We start from the raw sequence: 14,413 nt of genomic DNA, 5'->3' as shown, positions 1-14,413 counted from the left end.
CTGTTTGAATTTCAGACATTCAGCTGAAGGTAGCTAGTTTGGCTCAGTAAAGAGACATTCAATATGTCAGCCCTGCTCTCTCAATGCTTCATTTGTCTTGGTGGGGCACAGCTGACAGTGGTGGATGGTGCATTGAGGAATGCTGCCCCGCTTCAGCTCCAGGGAAGATTCCACAGCTCCAGCAGCAAGGTGACAGCTGCTGCCAAGAACAGTCTGCAAGCTAAAGCAGCCGCTGCAAAGCCACTATAACACCTCAAACATGGGATTACATCAAGGGGTTTACTTCTACACCAGCCTAGAGTCACGGCGCGTCCCCGTCTGAACATATTCTGTGGAAAAACAGTGTCTTACGTAGTCAAATCTAAACAGCCACAGTACTACATTAAAGCATTTCTCCAACATGAATGCATGACTCACGAATACCAGACTCACTTCTACAGATGGCTATGCTTGTTAGGCATCCCCGCTTAATTTTATTAACACTATTCCCCCTCAATGTGACGGCACTTTCCTGCCTGCATATCCAAGCATACATTGAGAATGTCTGATACTTCGGGGATGGGAGGATCGTGACATTCAAGTGACTGAAATGTGTGTTTCGACAGACGTGATTGGGTGTGAGAGGTTGTTTCCCAATGATACCCCATATAGACACCTGAGATTACCCTGGCAACCAGTTATACAGTTAAATGCATACACCCTCAGTGACAGCTACTTCATGCTGACTCCTATTTGACTATAAAAAAAAAAAAACATTACACATGAGCTCCTGCAGTTTTCTATATAACTTCTTTGCAGTGAATTTCATTAAATGTAAGATTCAAAGCTGGAAAATGCTGTAGTCGACTGTGGCGAGCCAGGAGCATGCTGCTTACCAGCACCTATAAATCTCACTAGATAAAATATTATAATTTGTTCCTTTTACCCAGAGACAAACCGAAGAAAACAATGCTTAATGAAGATTACGCATGATCTCATACCATCAGGTGCTATGGGAGTCTGTTCTGGATTACTGGCCGGTCGGGGGGGCCTGAGGGTGGCATGCGCAGCCTGGTTGGCTGCTCGGAGTTTGGGAAGGGTCAAGACTTCACCGTGGTCTCTCAGAGAGTGCTCCTTCAGCTGGCTGATGGTCATAGAAGTGAAGGGGCAGGACAAGCACTTGTATGTGTGCTGCTCACCTGGAAGAATATTGAGGATCATGAGGCGTTGGACTTGATTTTTACATCAACACAGAAGTATTATACATACCAGGCTTGCAAAGACCTGCACATGGTTCTAGATAGCTAATTAGGGAGCATTTGTTAATGAAAGCGGTGATGATAAACACATCCCCGACCACAAACAAAGCCCTTTGAGGAAATCTGGAGCAAATGTAATAACCTATTGGCAACAGGGCTCCTCCTGCGTTACAGCGTTTATTAAAGCTTCTTAAACTTCAAGCAAAAATGCTGAAGCTGGTCCCATATTTTAGACTTAGAAGAAATTTGATTTGATTGCTATTTGAAAGTTTGAATTTGCACCTGAACGAAGAGCTCATAAAAACTGTAATCCTTGGTTCATTAAAAAGCGTTCAGCGCAGGTTAGTGAGCCAACAAAAAGAGTACTTCATAAAATACAAAAGGTTACAATGAGGTTATCACAGCTTATCTCTCATTTACAAATTGAAGCCCAATACAGTGACCCATTTTATTATTTTATGCTCTATTATAGCATCTAACTGCACACTGGTGCACGCTTTACTTTATAATTTTTGGTTTTGATGTTCTGAATGTTCCCATGGGGATTTCCAGCCTTGTATTTCCTGCTTCTGTTAAATGTATTTGCTTAACATCTTAAAAGGAAGCAGCATCCTGATCCAAATCTAACTCTAACACTGGCTTGCCACACAGCACTGAACTATTTCTAGTAAGAATATCTTCAATATAAATTCCTGGTAGCTTCAATACAAAAGCAGTGTGAATGGAAACATTCAATGCTGATTGTTTTCACAATTCCACTTATTGAATGTAACTAAACATTGGTTTGCCTCAAAGATCTAGAGCGGGGAAGTCAGACTTTGATCTTAACCAGTGAACCTGCTCTTTCTGTCAGTGTAAAGAGGTTTAACTACACTTGCAGCCATAACAAATTAAAGGAATCTTTGGGCTTAAACTGTAAGAAATAAATTGTAAACTATGGACCCACTGTAAAATTTCTGACCTTTACAGATCAGATTGACTTATTACAAACTGAAAAAAAGTTAAATCAGTATACATCCATCCATTCGCGTCCGCTGGAGCCTATCCCAGCTGTCATAGGGCGAGAGGCGGTGTACACCCTGGACAGGTCGCCAGTCTGTCGCAGGGCTAACACACAGAGACAGACAACCATTCGCACTCACATTCACACCTATGGGCAATTTGGATTAACCAATTAACCTATCCCCACTAAGTGCATGTCTTTGGACTGTGGGAGGAAGCCGGAGTACCCGGAGAGAACCCACGCAAACACGGGGAGAACATGCAAACTCCACACAGAAAGACCCCGGCCTGATGGTGGAATCGGTATACATTTTTTGATTATTTTGGTGTAGTGTGAATGCATGTGGTGGAGGTCTTTATCATTAGGAAAACCTATAAAAGATATGAAAATACATTTCACATTTTCCAGAGCCTCACAGGATTGGAGTCTTTGCTGGACAGATTCTGGCCCCCGAGCCTTATATTTGACATCCCGGATATAGCACATCTTAGCGATTTTTCTTCAAAGTATTATTCAAATCCTCCGTAGGACTAGCTTATCTGCCTCACCAGTTTCAAGGTTGCTTCATTTTGCTTGTGTTTTGATAGCTCAGGTGGAGATTTTCCACATTTGCATTAACATGAATTCAAATTGCTGTCTGCTGTCTGGCTCCTTCGACAACAAAAATAATCTCATTATGCCACAACGGCCAGTAAACCTTCACTTTTGTAGCATGCTAGGTTCCCCAATGAAGAAAATGTTAATAATAGAATTAAATTAATACATAATATTAAAAATACAAATGCTCACTTGGCCTTTAAGTGTTAAAATAGGAATTCAAACTAAATCCCTGGATTTAGTGAATGGTTAAAATGCTGCTAAGGCTAACCCACTAGTTGAGTTGTGCTCGATAATCACACAGAACATCTTTTTGGAGAAGATAAACAGGAAGTTGGTAGGTATATGGGTCTAGGAATAGCTTGTTAGTCAGAGATACAGCTGTATGTGACAATGTTCTGTGTCTGCTTGTGTTATTTTTTATTTACCTGTGTGTGCCTTATGCAGGTGGCTCTTCAAGCGGCTCACGTAGGCAGATTTAAAGGGGCAGAGCTTACACCTGAAGGGCTTGTGGTGCCCGTGGTGAGACTGCACATGTCGGTCCAGACTGGCAATGAAACAAAATTTAAAAAAAGAAGTTAAAAACAACAACAACAGCAAAACACAGAAGGGAGGATATGAGATAAGAGGATAAAATGAGAAAAATGGATGAAATGAGGACAAGAGAGAGAGACGGTGACAAGACGGGAGTACGAGAAAGAAAGAGAAAGCAGCTCTACAGCATCCACTTTGATGATTTCAACAGCGGGGGTTTTTTCCCTTCTTCTTTTCAGCGGCGTCTAAAGCGCTCGATTCTGTTTACCTCGCAAACAACAGCCACACATTTCCAATGACTACAGAACAAGGAGCCGTGGGGTGAACTCATCTACCCACAATCCCCTGGTGGGAATGAGTGTGTGAGTGCCTGTGGGGACGGTAGCTGTGTTTTTAATGCCAGCCTCCTAGGTGGCATGGGAATGCGGCTTCTTTCTGGGTCAGGGCACATACAGTACAGAGGGATTACACCTGGGAGCTCAGAGGAGATGAGGACTCTCTCTTTCCCCTCTCGCTCTGTGTCTCTGTGATGGATAAAACAAATCACGCTACCAAAAAAAATAAAAAAAAAATGTCTGCCTCGCTTGTAATGCTTGTCTTTCTCTCCTAGGAGGCAGGAAATCTTGGAGAAGATTGAAGATTCAAAGGGATTGTGATAGGGTAAACAGAATAAGGTGTAAAACTGTGCTCTGTACAAAATGACTTTAACATCTAGTTGATCTAAAGAGCAGCTGGTGTGAAGGCTGGTGAGGCGTTTAGCTTAAATATACACCGCTTACTGGGGCTGCAAAGGGTTCAAACCACTCATCCGTTTTTAACTGTAATTTTTAATAGATTAATGTCTGACTCACTGCCTCCTGCCAAGTGACTGCTAACGCAAACTAAACATTTCCAAGTAATGCTGCTTCACAGTCAGAGCATTCAAATACCACAGGGTGCACAATGTGTATCGCTGAGGTTAACACTGATCGCACTTCCTCAAGGCTGCATCTGCTAATCCAGCCACTTAGCCAAACAGCACTAGCAATAGCCAAATAACAGGAAGAAGCTTCTCAGCAAGAAGTAGCTGCATGTAAGAGCTCCCCATAAAGCTGGACTGACATCTTAAAGAAAATGGTCTTTGCATTCATCCTGCATGCATGGCGATCGTTATGAAACTTCCCCTGCTTAAGGGCTAACATTAAGGCAATTTTTCTAACGACAAGTGGCCATTATCTGTCTAAATACGTGACAATTTGCTTTTCCAGAACCTAATTCTGAACATCGGACACAGGCTTCGTTTTGGTGGCATGCAAGAGACCGTATTTCTTCTTTTACAGAGGGATTGTGGCATGTTTTTAAAATCGATTCACAGATGTGAAAAACTGATCAAAAGCCAGAAAATTCTAATTTTACACATATTTTGAGATTGTAAATGTTTGATAGTCACATACTCCTCTACAAAAAAAGAAAAGAAAAAGAAAACACTAAAATTGGAAAGTTTGGTGTATCCAAGTCACACTAAAGCACTGATTCCTGGATATAATTTTAATTAATTTTATTTATCTAATATCACTCTAATTCATTTTTTCTTCCTGTCCCTTGTGTTGCAGTAACAAGTAAATTCCCCCACTTAAATAAAGTCTCTGTCTTAAAAAATCTGCACCTATGTGTATATAAATGCGCATTTGGATTTTCTTTGCACTATTCTAAAAGGAGACAGAAGCAAAACAGCCACTAAATCTTAAAACTTCATCTTAATGAAAAGCAAAAAATCTAAAGAACTGGAAAGTGAGGAAAGATAAAATGTTCAAAGGAGAGTCAACAGATAACACAGCAATATGGTGAATATGTGCTTGCCTCAGCCAAAGTGTCAATTTACTGCGCTCTACTCTTTAAAAACAGTACCACAGTACACACAAGGGACAGCACTGTGGAAGCGGTGTTAAAGGTGTCAGTCACAAACCCCGATCCTCCCCACTTACTTGTGTCTGAAGGGCGAGACAAACTGGCAGTACTGGCAGCTGTATTTGTCTTCTTTGCTGAACAGTGCCATGGCTGAGTGGCTCCTCTCATGGGACCTCAGGCCCTGCATGGACATGAAGACTCGATCGCACTGGGCGCACGGGTGACCCCCTGCTGCCAGCCGCTGCTTCAGCTGGCCCTCTGACACTACGGCCCTGGCTGCGGCCACCAAGGCCGCTGCCCTTCCTTCACCAGCGTCTGTCTCAGGATCCAGGTTCTCCACGGTAACAGCGGCATCATCAGAATCTTTGGGCGTGGCTCCGGGTCTCTCCAGGCCGTCGACTTCGGCAGCTTCATCCCCCTCCATGTTGCCATTAGTTAGGCTCTCGGAAGGTAGGATCAGGGGGACCTCGCTGACTTCCTGCTGCAATGCAAAAAGAGGAAAGGTCTCAGATGTTCAGCAACCTCTCAGTTCATGCTGATTTTTATCTGCCAACACCTTTTTTCATGTGGTTGCTGAATGCTGAAATGAAGAGATCGCTTTAATATAAATATCGCTTCAAGTCTAGCACCTACAGTTATTTTTTACTACATTATCTGCATACAGGCGACAGTTAAGCAGCTGCCTAACACTTCTGCTTCCATCCATGCAGTCACTGTCAGTTAGGCCTCAGTTACAGTTTCTCACACTCTGCCTTTGACCCCCCCTGTTTTTCTTTCCATCTCTCTGTGTTATCTGAAGATCAGCACTTTGGTTAACTTTAACTCAGACATAAAACTCTTCAGTGTGTTGGTTGAGAGAAACCGCACTTGGCTTATATTTAGCAGAATATGACAGAAAAATTCCTCGCCTCATGCATCAAGTGTGATAACTGTAACCAACCATAAGCATTTATTCGGGGTGACTAATCGAGACAAATTTTTCTAAAAACAAAGATCTTGCAACCGTGCAGTTCTACCAACAATTACTGAAAGGAACTGGAAAAACATTTCTTTCCCCCCCTCCCTTCATCTGCCAGAGTGCAGGCTGCTTGCAGCAGTCATTGTGAGCAGGCAGACGATCACCATGACTTTTTTATTGCCTCAAGGAAACTCATTCTTTCTGTGGAAGGACCTGACCCTGCACTTTGTGAATCCATAAATAAGATGTGGCATCCACAGCCCCAGCCTTACCATCCAGTCCCTGAATGCACCGTCAATCTGCTCTTCACGCTCCCCTCTGAGAAACCAGCGCTGTTCTCGAATTTAACTCCCATCTTTGAACACTATGACCTCGTTACCAAAACGAATACAGTGCTTTTTCACTGGATCACTCTCGTTGGTGGAAAACATGGCGTCTTAGACACATAAAGAGAGACCGAGTGTCTGATGGAAGATCCAGGCCTCCATTTGGGTGAGGCATTGGGTCCTTAGGCCTGTTCCCCTCACTGGCAGCCTCACTGGAATACTAATGTTCGAATGGTTACCCGCCACTGCCCTAAAAGTTATGGCTCACCACTCCAACCCCCCTGCTTCTCTACAGCAATGGGACAGCACTGCTTGTTTTCTCTCGGGGTAGCTGACAGACTGTCTACCCAGAAGCCTCTGTCAGTAATAAACAAAATGGGAAACAGAACCCCAGTCCAGTAAAACAGATCACTGCAGTGCTAGGAGGATGAGAGATGGAAAATAATACAGAAGCACAGGGGACCGGAAAAAAAATGTGCCTTTGAAATATAGTTAGGAGGATATTACACTGATATCACATTAGCACAGTGGAATAAATTACATGTACTGTATATGTGGTCACGATTTATAAAAGGAAAGGTTTAAAAGAGTCATAACATCACAATAAATATGATGCTGCAGATATTTGATGTTTGGCTCATCATCTCTAACCCCTAAAGCACACTAATGCCCTGCTGCCCAATATGAGAACAATAAGAAGAAGGCAAGATATTCTTATAAGAATATATTCTATATTCTTAATAGTAAAATAACTTGTTTAATATATTTGACAAACGACTTACTTCTACTGTTGCCACACATTTTAAATAACGACTTATTTTATATAGGATATGGATAGTGAATATACACTATAGTATTTATTTGACGCAAGAAATATAACTATATATTATAAGCACACAAACCACCTGCAACTCAACACCTCAAAGACTAAGGAACTGGTTGTGGACTTCGGGAGGTCTAGAGCAGGTCCACTGCCGGTTCAGATAGAGGGGGAGGAGGTGGAGGTGGTCAACAAGTACAAGTACCTCGGGCTGTGGGTGGACAATAAACTGGACTGGTCATGCAACACAGAGCACCTGTATAAAAAAGCCCAAAGCCGACTGTACTTCCTCAGGAGGCTGAGGTCTTTTAACATCTGCAGGAAGCTCCTGAGGATGTTTTACCAGTCGGTGGTTGCTGGAGTACTTTTCTATGCTGTGGTGTGCTGGGGGAGCAGCACAGCAAAGAAGGACTCATCCAGGCTGGAGAAACTGATCAGGAGGGCTAGCTCTGTGGTCGGCATGAAGCTGGACACTCTGGTGACAGTGGCAGAGAAAAGGACACTAAAGAAACTGATGGACATTATGGACAATGCCAGGCATCCTCTGCACACGGCCATAAACAACCAGAAGAGTCTGTTCAGTGACAGGTTGCTTCTCCCAAAGACAAGAACTAACAGACTTAAAAACTCCTTTGTCCCACACGCCATCAGACTGTTTAACTCCTCTCTGGAGGGGAGAGGGAGGGGAAACAGGAGGACAAAGGAGGGGGGAACAACTAAGCTGTAGTGCCTCTTCACCTCACTGTGCAATACCTTTTGTAAATAGTCAACGGCGCAATAGACTCAATACTTGAAATGTGCAATTCACTTGTATTTTTATTTTTACTCCTATTTATTCTATTTATCCCCTTCGTATATTTTATTTATATTGTCTCTGTATTTATATATATGTGTGTATTTTATATATATATATATATATATATATATATATATATATATATATGCTTTTTTGGAAATCGAATTTCCCAGAGGAACCCACCCGAGGGATTAATAAAGTTCTATCTAATCTAATCTAATCTTTAAGAAGCTTTAAAAGCAGCTTCTCTTACCTTGACATGCCCCTCTTTGACCTCACCATACTGGACATGCTTCCTAAGGTGGTTGCAGATGGCTCGGAGGGTTGGGTGTATCTCTACACAGAAGTTACACCTGAATCCGATGGGAGTTTTATTTACAGGACTCTCCTGTGCACAGAAAAGGAAAGATTTTCTTTTTTAAATGTCCTATTTAATAATATATAACAAAAATACACGCCATTAAAGCACCATAACTACCTAATTTAACATGAGTTGTGTGAATGGTTTCCACAAGCCAACATATCTGCCACAGTCAGACGACGGCATTATTTTAGTCTTGGTTTACAATTTTCACAAGAAAAACTACAGAATATTACCGTTCTATAATTTAACATGAAGTTAATATGAAACTAATTGGCAGATCATCAAATCACCCCATCATGCACAGTTAGCAGCTTGCAAATTGGCTCAATGAGCGAAAGATCTCTGGTTCAATCCTGGAAGGAGACACAAAATAGCATCTTCTAAAGGTAGCTTCTTCTACCATTACTTTTACCGTTTACTGCCAATGAAGTGCAGGGGCAAAGCCACCCATTAGCTTTAGCACAATGCCACAAATGGTTGTTTAAAAAAAAAAAAAAAAAAAAAAAAAAAAACCAGGAGGAAGCTTCCATCTTACAAGAAGATGAAGAACACAGGTAGAGCATTGGTATGTGACTCTCATGTAAATCACAGTATGCCATCACACACATTAATGGTAGGTAGAGAATTCTATTACGCCTTAATTCTTTCTTTGATGAGATTTCGGGACGACTATGTTTGCTCACCTTCTCCTGTTTGCTCTCAGGCAGCTCTGTGGCTTTCTGCTTGCTGAGGAGCTGCCTCCTTCTCTCGTGCCTCATCGCCTTTTTCTGAAACTCCTCATTGTGCTTCAGGAGATGTTTCGCAAGAGCGGGGAGATATAGGAACTTAAGCTCACAGTGAGAACACCGATATAAATCGGGATCCTCGTCCCAGAGACCAGGAGATACCACAAAGTCCCGCTTCAAGTCGTTGCAGTGGTGGTTGTTGTAGTGCATAGAGAGCAGCTCGCCGGTGCTAAAAGACAACCTGAAGCATTTCAGACACTTGAATGGCAGCCAGTCCACATCTCCATCCTGCTCAGGTTCGAGCGGGACCTCTATCACTTCCTTATCGTCCTCTGCTGATGCACTTGCGGCAGTCTTTTCGGGTTCTTTGGCATAAATGACAGTGAAGTAGCGGCCGAGTTTGCTCGAATGCTGCTTCTTAGGGAAGACACCCGGGTGGCGTTTAATGTAGTGTGAGACAATGCTCTTCCTGCTGAAGGCCTGGAAGGGGCAAAGAGAGCACCTCCGTCTCTCCACAGCTAATCGCAAATCTTCACTCATTTCTGAATTGTCCCCTTCAGTCGGCGGGGGTGCCATCACTTTGTTCACCTTTTCATTCATAGTCTTCGAAGCAGCCAGACAGTGGGTGTAATAGGCATCGATATCATGCCGCTTCTGGTAGTGTGCTGCCAGGCCTTTGCGTATGGGGTTTGTGTATGAGCACAGAGCACATTTGAAGACGTTATTTTTACCCTCCGGCTGAGCACGGACGTTGTTGTGCTTGATACGGTAGTGGCGAGCGATGCCCTTCCTGGTCGAGCAGAAGTATTTGCAGAGCTGACACTTGAACACAGCGTGTTTTTCTGTCTTATTGATGGGTAACTGAGAGAGGGCAAGGTCCAACTCACTGACCTCCTGGACTTTTGCTGCACTTGATATATGACTTGCGCTGCACTCACCTGCTAGCTCTGTTTCTTTACCAGAAGAAAAATGAGTCAGAGAAGGAGAGAACATGTCAGAAGCAGACTGATTGTGATATTTCTCATAATGTATTTTGAGTTTCTCCAGAGTCCCATGTGTATACGGGCACATTTTGCATCTGTACGCGCCGTAGCCCTGCCTTTGAGTTTTGAACTTGTCGTCCCCTTCGTGCAACTCTGTGATTTGCTCTATGTCGTCTGCAAAGTCTTCCGCTGTGACTTTGACCAACGGGTGTCTTTTCTGATAGTGGGTGAGGACTCCGTGGATCCGGGAGTTCACATACGGACAGTGGCGACATTTATACACAGAACTGGGGTTGAGGTCTGCCTCCTGTGCAAAATCTGCAGCTTTCACTTTCATGCCAGGGTGCTTCTTTCCATAGTGGGTGAGGAGGCCATGCAGACTGTTGTACTCTGACAGACATACAGTACACTGATAAGGATTGTTAGAGATGGAAAGGCGTGGGTGGTGAGGCTGGGGATTGCTTTCTTGAGGTGGGGTGGCAATAACCAACGGGCCGTCATCTTCAACAGTCTGGCAATTCAGAGGCGTCTGCTCTTTGGAAACCTGCTGTTGGGCTTTTTCAGTTGAGCCGTTTCCTTTGATTATATCCAAAAGCACGGATTCGTCCCCTTTGATAGCCCAGGGGTGGACCGCCTGATAGTGATTGGTGATGTCCCATATTGTGCAAGCCTCAAAGGCACAGTCCCTACACTTGTAATGTTTTGTCTCTGCATTGCCTCCCTGTTGGGTTGTCTCAGGCCCAGCCCACAGCTTGCTGGCCATGTATGTGTAATCAACATTATGCTCAGGGTGGCGTCTTTGGTAATGGAGCAACAGACCCTGGGGTTCAGCATGGGAGTAAATGCACCACTCGCAGTGGTAGCCAGCCTCCAAGATACCATCTTGATAAGCCCAGTGTAAAATTGTCATGGCTGTGGCTTTCACAGTAGGGTGCTCTTTCTTTAGGTGCTTCTTCAGAGCATAGACGTAGGGAGATGTGTAGGAACAGTGCCTGCACTTCAGGGAACGCAGAGGTGTAGTGTTTTCGGGGTCTGGAGGAGCTGGGACAGCGGCAGACGAGGCGACGCTGGACTGAACCATCTGCGCTCGCTCACGTTGACTCCGGACGACTGCAGTGTGGCGGCGCACAAGGTCAGCGTTGGCCTTGGTCTCCCTGTGCTTTTTCTGATAGTGAATAAGCACGCCTTTTACAGTGCGGTTGCCGTAATCACAGTGCTGGCAAAAGAACAGCTCATCCTCGCCTTTCTCACCACTTCCGGGTTTGGGGCTCGAGTTATTAGATCCGTCGTGACCGTTATTTTGAAACTGCTTCATAAACTGCTTGGGTGCTGCAATCTGTAGCTCATCCATGAGCTTCATCAATCCAGGGGTAGGAGCGCCATGTTTGATGTATTTCGCTGTCACTTTCACCTCCGGGTGTCTTTTCTGATAATGGACCAAAACACCAACAACAGATCTATTGCTGTACACGCAGTGCTTGCAGTAATACATTTCTTCATCTGATCCATAAACTGCTGCACTTGATTGTTTTGGAGTCGAAGACATGCTGGTGTTAAACGAAGAGTTGGCTACAGGCTGTGACTGATCCACTGAGATGACCTTCATGGTTTTCTGTATACGGAAATAAGACGCCTTTTGCTCTGGGTGTTTCTTCTGGTAGTGGACCAGAACAGAGTGCATATTGGGGCTTGCAAAGGAGCACACGTCACAATCGTAGACGACAACATTGCTGCCTTCTTTGAGAGGTTCTGGGTCAGCGCTAGCTTCAGGGGATTTGGAAACCGCTTTCTGCACCGGGCTTGAGGTGGACCTGGGCATCGAAGTGGGAGAGTTAAAATTTTTCGGTCCCGAATTGAGTATTTCCCTCAGAGTCTGTGATTCACTGCTTTTGTGGGACTGCTCTACAATATAGCTGGAAAAGATCATGGCGTTGTTGATTTTCACGGTGGGGTGCATTCTTTGGTAATGGGGCATTAGGCTCCTCACGTTAGGGCTCGTGTACGAACAAAACCGGCACATGTATAAGAGATGGGGCTGGTTGAAGTTGAGCACATTGCTTGCTTCAGGGTGGTGGTCCATGTAGTGTTGGTGCAGATCGTTGTAATTTGTGTATTCGATGTAGCACTCTAAGCAGCGGAAGACTGCACTCTGGTCTTCAGGGTCCAGGATGTACTTAAAACTAAACTTGATGTAAGGGTGCATCCTCTGGTAATGGGTGCTGACGCTACGAGCCGACTTGTTGTGGTAATCACAGTGTTTGCAGTAGAAGCGTGTAATTCCAGGATCCTCTGAATATTCCATGTTCTCTTGGATAGCACTGTCACTGGCATCAGCGGAGATATTTTCACTATCGTCCGAGAGAGTCAGTGATATGGGGATGTTTCTAGGCTTGGACCTAGGGTTGCTTTTTCTTTTCCCTATTCTGCTGCCCTCATTAGAGCTGGCAGAGTCTCTTGCATAAAGCTGCTGTGTGTTGTAAGCAAAGACAGAGTTGTTTTCATTGTTTCTCCCCTCATCAGCGCTGGCATGATTTTCTCCCGCGTCTTCATCATCCATGTCATCCAGATTAATGACGGTGTCCTGCTGGCTTTGGCTTATCTTGCTTTGAAGGTTACTGGCAATTTCATCAATTCTGGTTCTCTTTTTGACTGAGGACAAATCCAAAGGCAAGTCATTAATGGACTTCCTGGCTCTTTTCCCTGTTACTAAGGGCTTTTTGGTGGCAAGCCCTAAAATGGGGGTCTGGGTTTTTTGTAGGAAGATTGGAGAAGCATCTACTTCAGAGTCTGGCTGGTCAGACAGCTGGGCTTCAAAGACAGTGGAGTCGAGGTCATCACAGTAGGAATGCTTATGCTGCTGGTGGACCCTCAGACCTTTCAGGGTGGTGGTGGAGAAGCTGCAGAGGGTGCAGCGGTGAGGGTTCTGCTGGTCATTTGGTGTGCTGGTTGTCTTTTTCCCATTGACTTTAGAACTCACGTTACCCTCATTAACTGGCTCTGCTGCGCTGTCATTCTGAGGTCCTGGGCTATCACCTGTCAGGTCCAAGGTTTCTAAATCTGAAAAATTGTGGCTCTGTTTGTGTGTGCCTAGTTTCAGAGGGCTGGTGCAAATAAATGGGCACTCATCGCATTTGTACACCGTGGCTTTTCCAGAGAGGTGAATATTTTCAATGTGGCGGGAGATGCTCCGCCTGTGCATGGTGAGGAAGGAGCAGAATGGGCACTGAAATCGGTTCATGTACTTTCTGAAGGGAATTCCTTTAGTTTCCAATAATTTATTATCTTCATCTGTTAATAGCTGCTTTGCATCTGCGGACAGGGTTCCAGTGTAGCTGGGATCGTCCATATCACCCAGCTCTTCGTCGTCGTCATCGTCCTCTAAGCTGCTCCTCGAGTCTTCCTCATTGAGTAGGTTGGTGTCCATAGCTATCGCACTGTTGGGGACATCGGATGATGCAAACCTCTTGGATAGGATAGAAGAACCTGTGCTGTTGGGTGTAACTGCACTTATCTGTGCATATTGAAAGGATGAGATCTCTGAGGTGGACTTCTCCCCTGTGTTTTCTGGTGTTTTTGCTACAGACTCCTCCTTTCCGCTAACATTAGCACGGGAAGAGGAGGGAGAATCCGGTTTGGGGGAGCTTGCACTTGCTTGCTCTTCCACCTCCGCAATGCAGGAAACTATCTTGACCTTGTCACTGTGCTCCTTCACCACATGATTGGTCCAGCTGTCCTTCTGGTTGGTCTGATAGTCACACCACTCGCAGGCAAACGTTCCCTTCATGAGCTCAGTAGCAGAGTCCGATTTCTCACCGCTTTCATTGCACTCCGGGGGATCTCCAGCACTATCCGAAGGAACTTTGTTGTGATACATTAGTTGGTGTTTCATTATCCGTGCTTTCCTTGGGGACTTATATGTGCAATACTGACAGGAATACACTTTTGAATGGTCACTGTGCATTATGACAGTGTAGCTGGGCTGCTTTGCAGTCTTTGAGGAGACACTTGCATCCGAATCTGGCTCTATGACATTATGCACCTTTTTGGTGTGGTTTCTTAAGAAAGACTTTGATCTGAAGTAACGGACACAGAACTTGCACTGATAAAACTGCAGATGAGTTTCAGCTGTTGGCTTTTGTGATGTTTGGTTGGGACTGTCAGTAGAGTTGGGGCCTAAAAAGA

The 14,413-nt window shown here is 44.5% G+C and overlaps 1 protein-coding gene across 3 annotated transcripts in view; it reads right to left on the bottom strand.

The window, feature by feature from the left end:
- znf462 (zinc finger protein 462) overlaps positions 1-14,413 on the bottom strand; it is a 56,371-nt gene that overhangs the window by 15,132 nt on the left and 26,826 nt on the right. For all 3 annotated transcript variants that reach the window (XM_004549597.3, XM_012918765.5, XM_004549598.4), the window contains exons 3-7: positions 9,207-14,404; positions 8,413-8,547; positions 5,337-5,740; positions 3,267-3,385; positions 981-1,178 (exon numbers count right to left, since the gene is read on the bottom strand). In XM_004549597.3, coding sequence (XP_004549654.1) covers positions 981-1,178; positions 3,267-3,385; positions 5,337-5,740; positions 8,413-8,547; positions 9,207-14,404 — 6,054 coding nt within the window. The remainder of the gene's footprint in view (positions 1-980; positions 1,179-3,266; positions 3,386-5,336; positions 5,741-8,412; positions 8,548-9,206; positions 14,405-14,413) is intronic.

Source organism: Maylandia zebra, linkage group LG7 (genome assembly GCF_041146795.1).
Source record: "Maylandia zebra isolate NMK-2024a linkage group LG7, Mzebra_GT3a, whole genome shotgun sequence".
NCBI lineage: Eukaryota > Metazoa > Chordata > Actinopteri > Cichliformes > Cichlidae > Maylandia > Maylandia zebra.
Note: the sequence above shows the minus strand (reverse complement) of the source record. Positions and strands in the feature narration are given on the sequence as shown.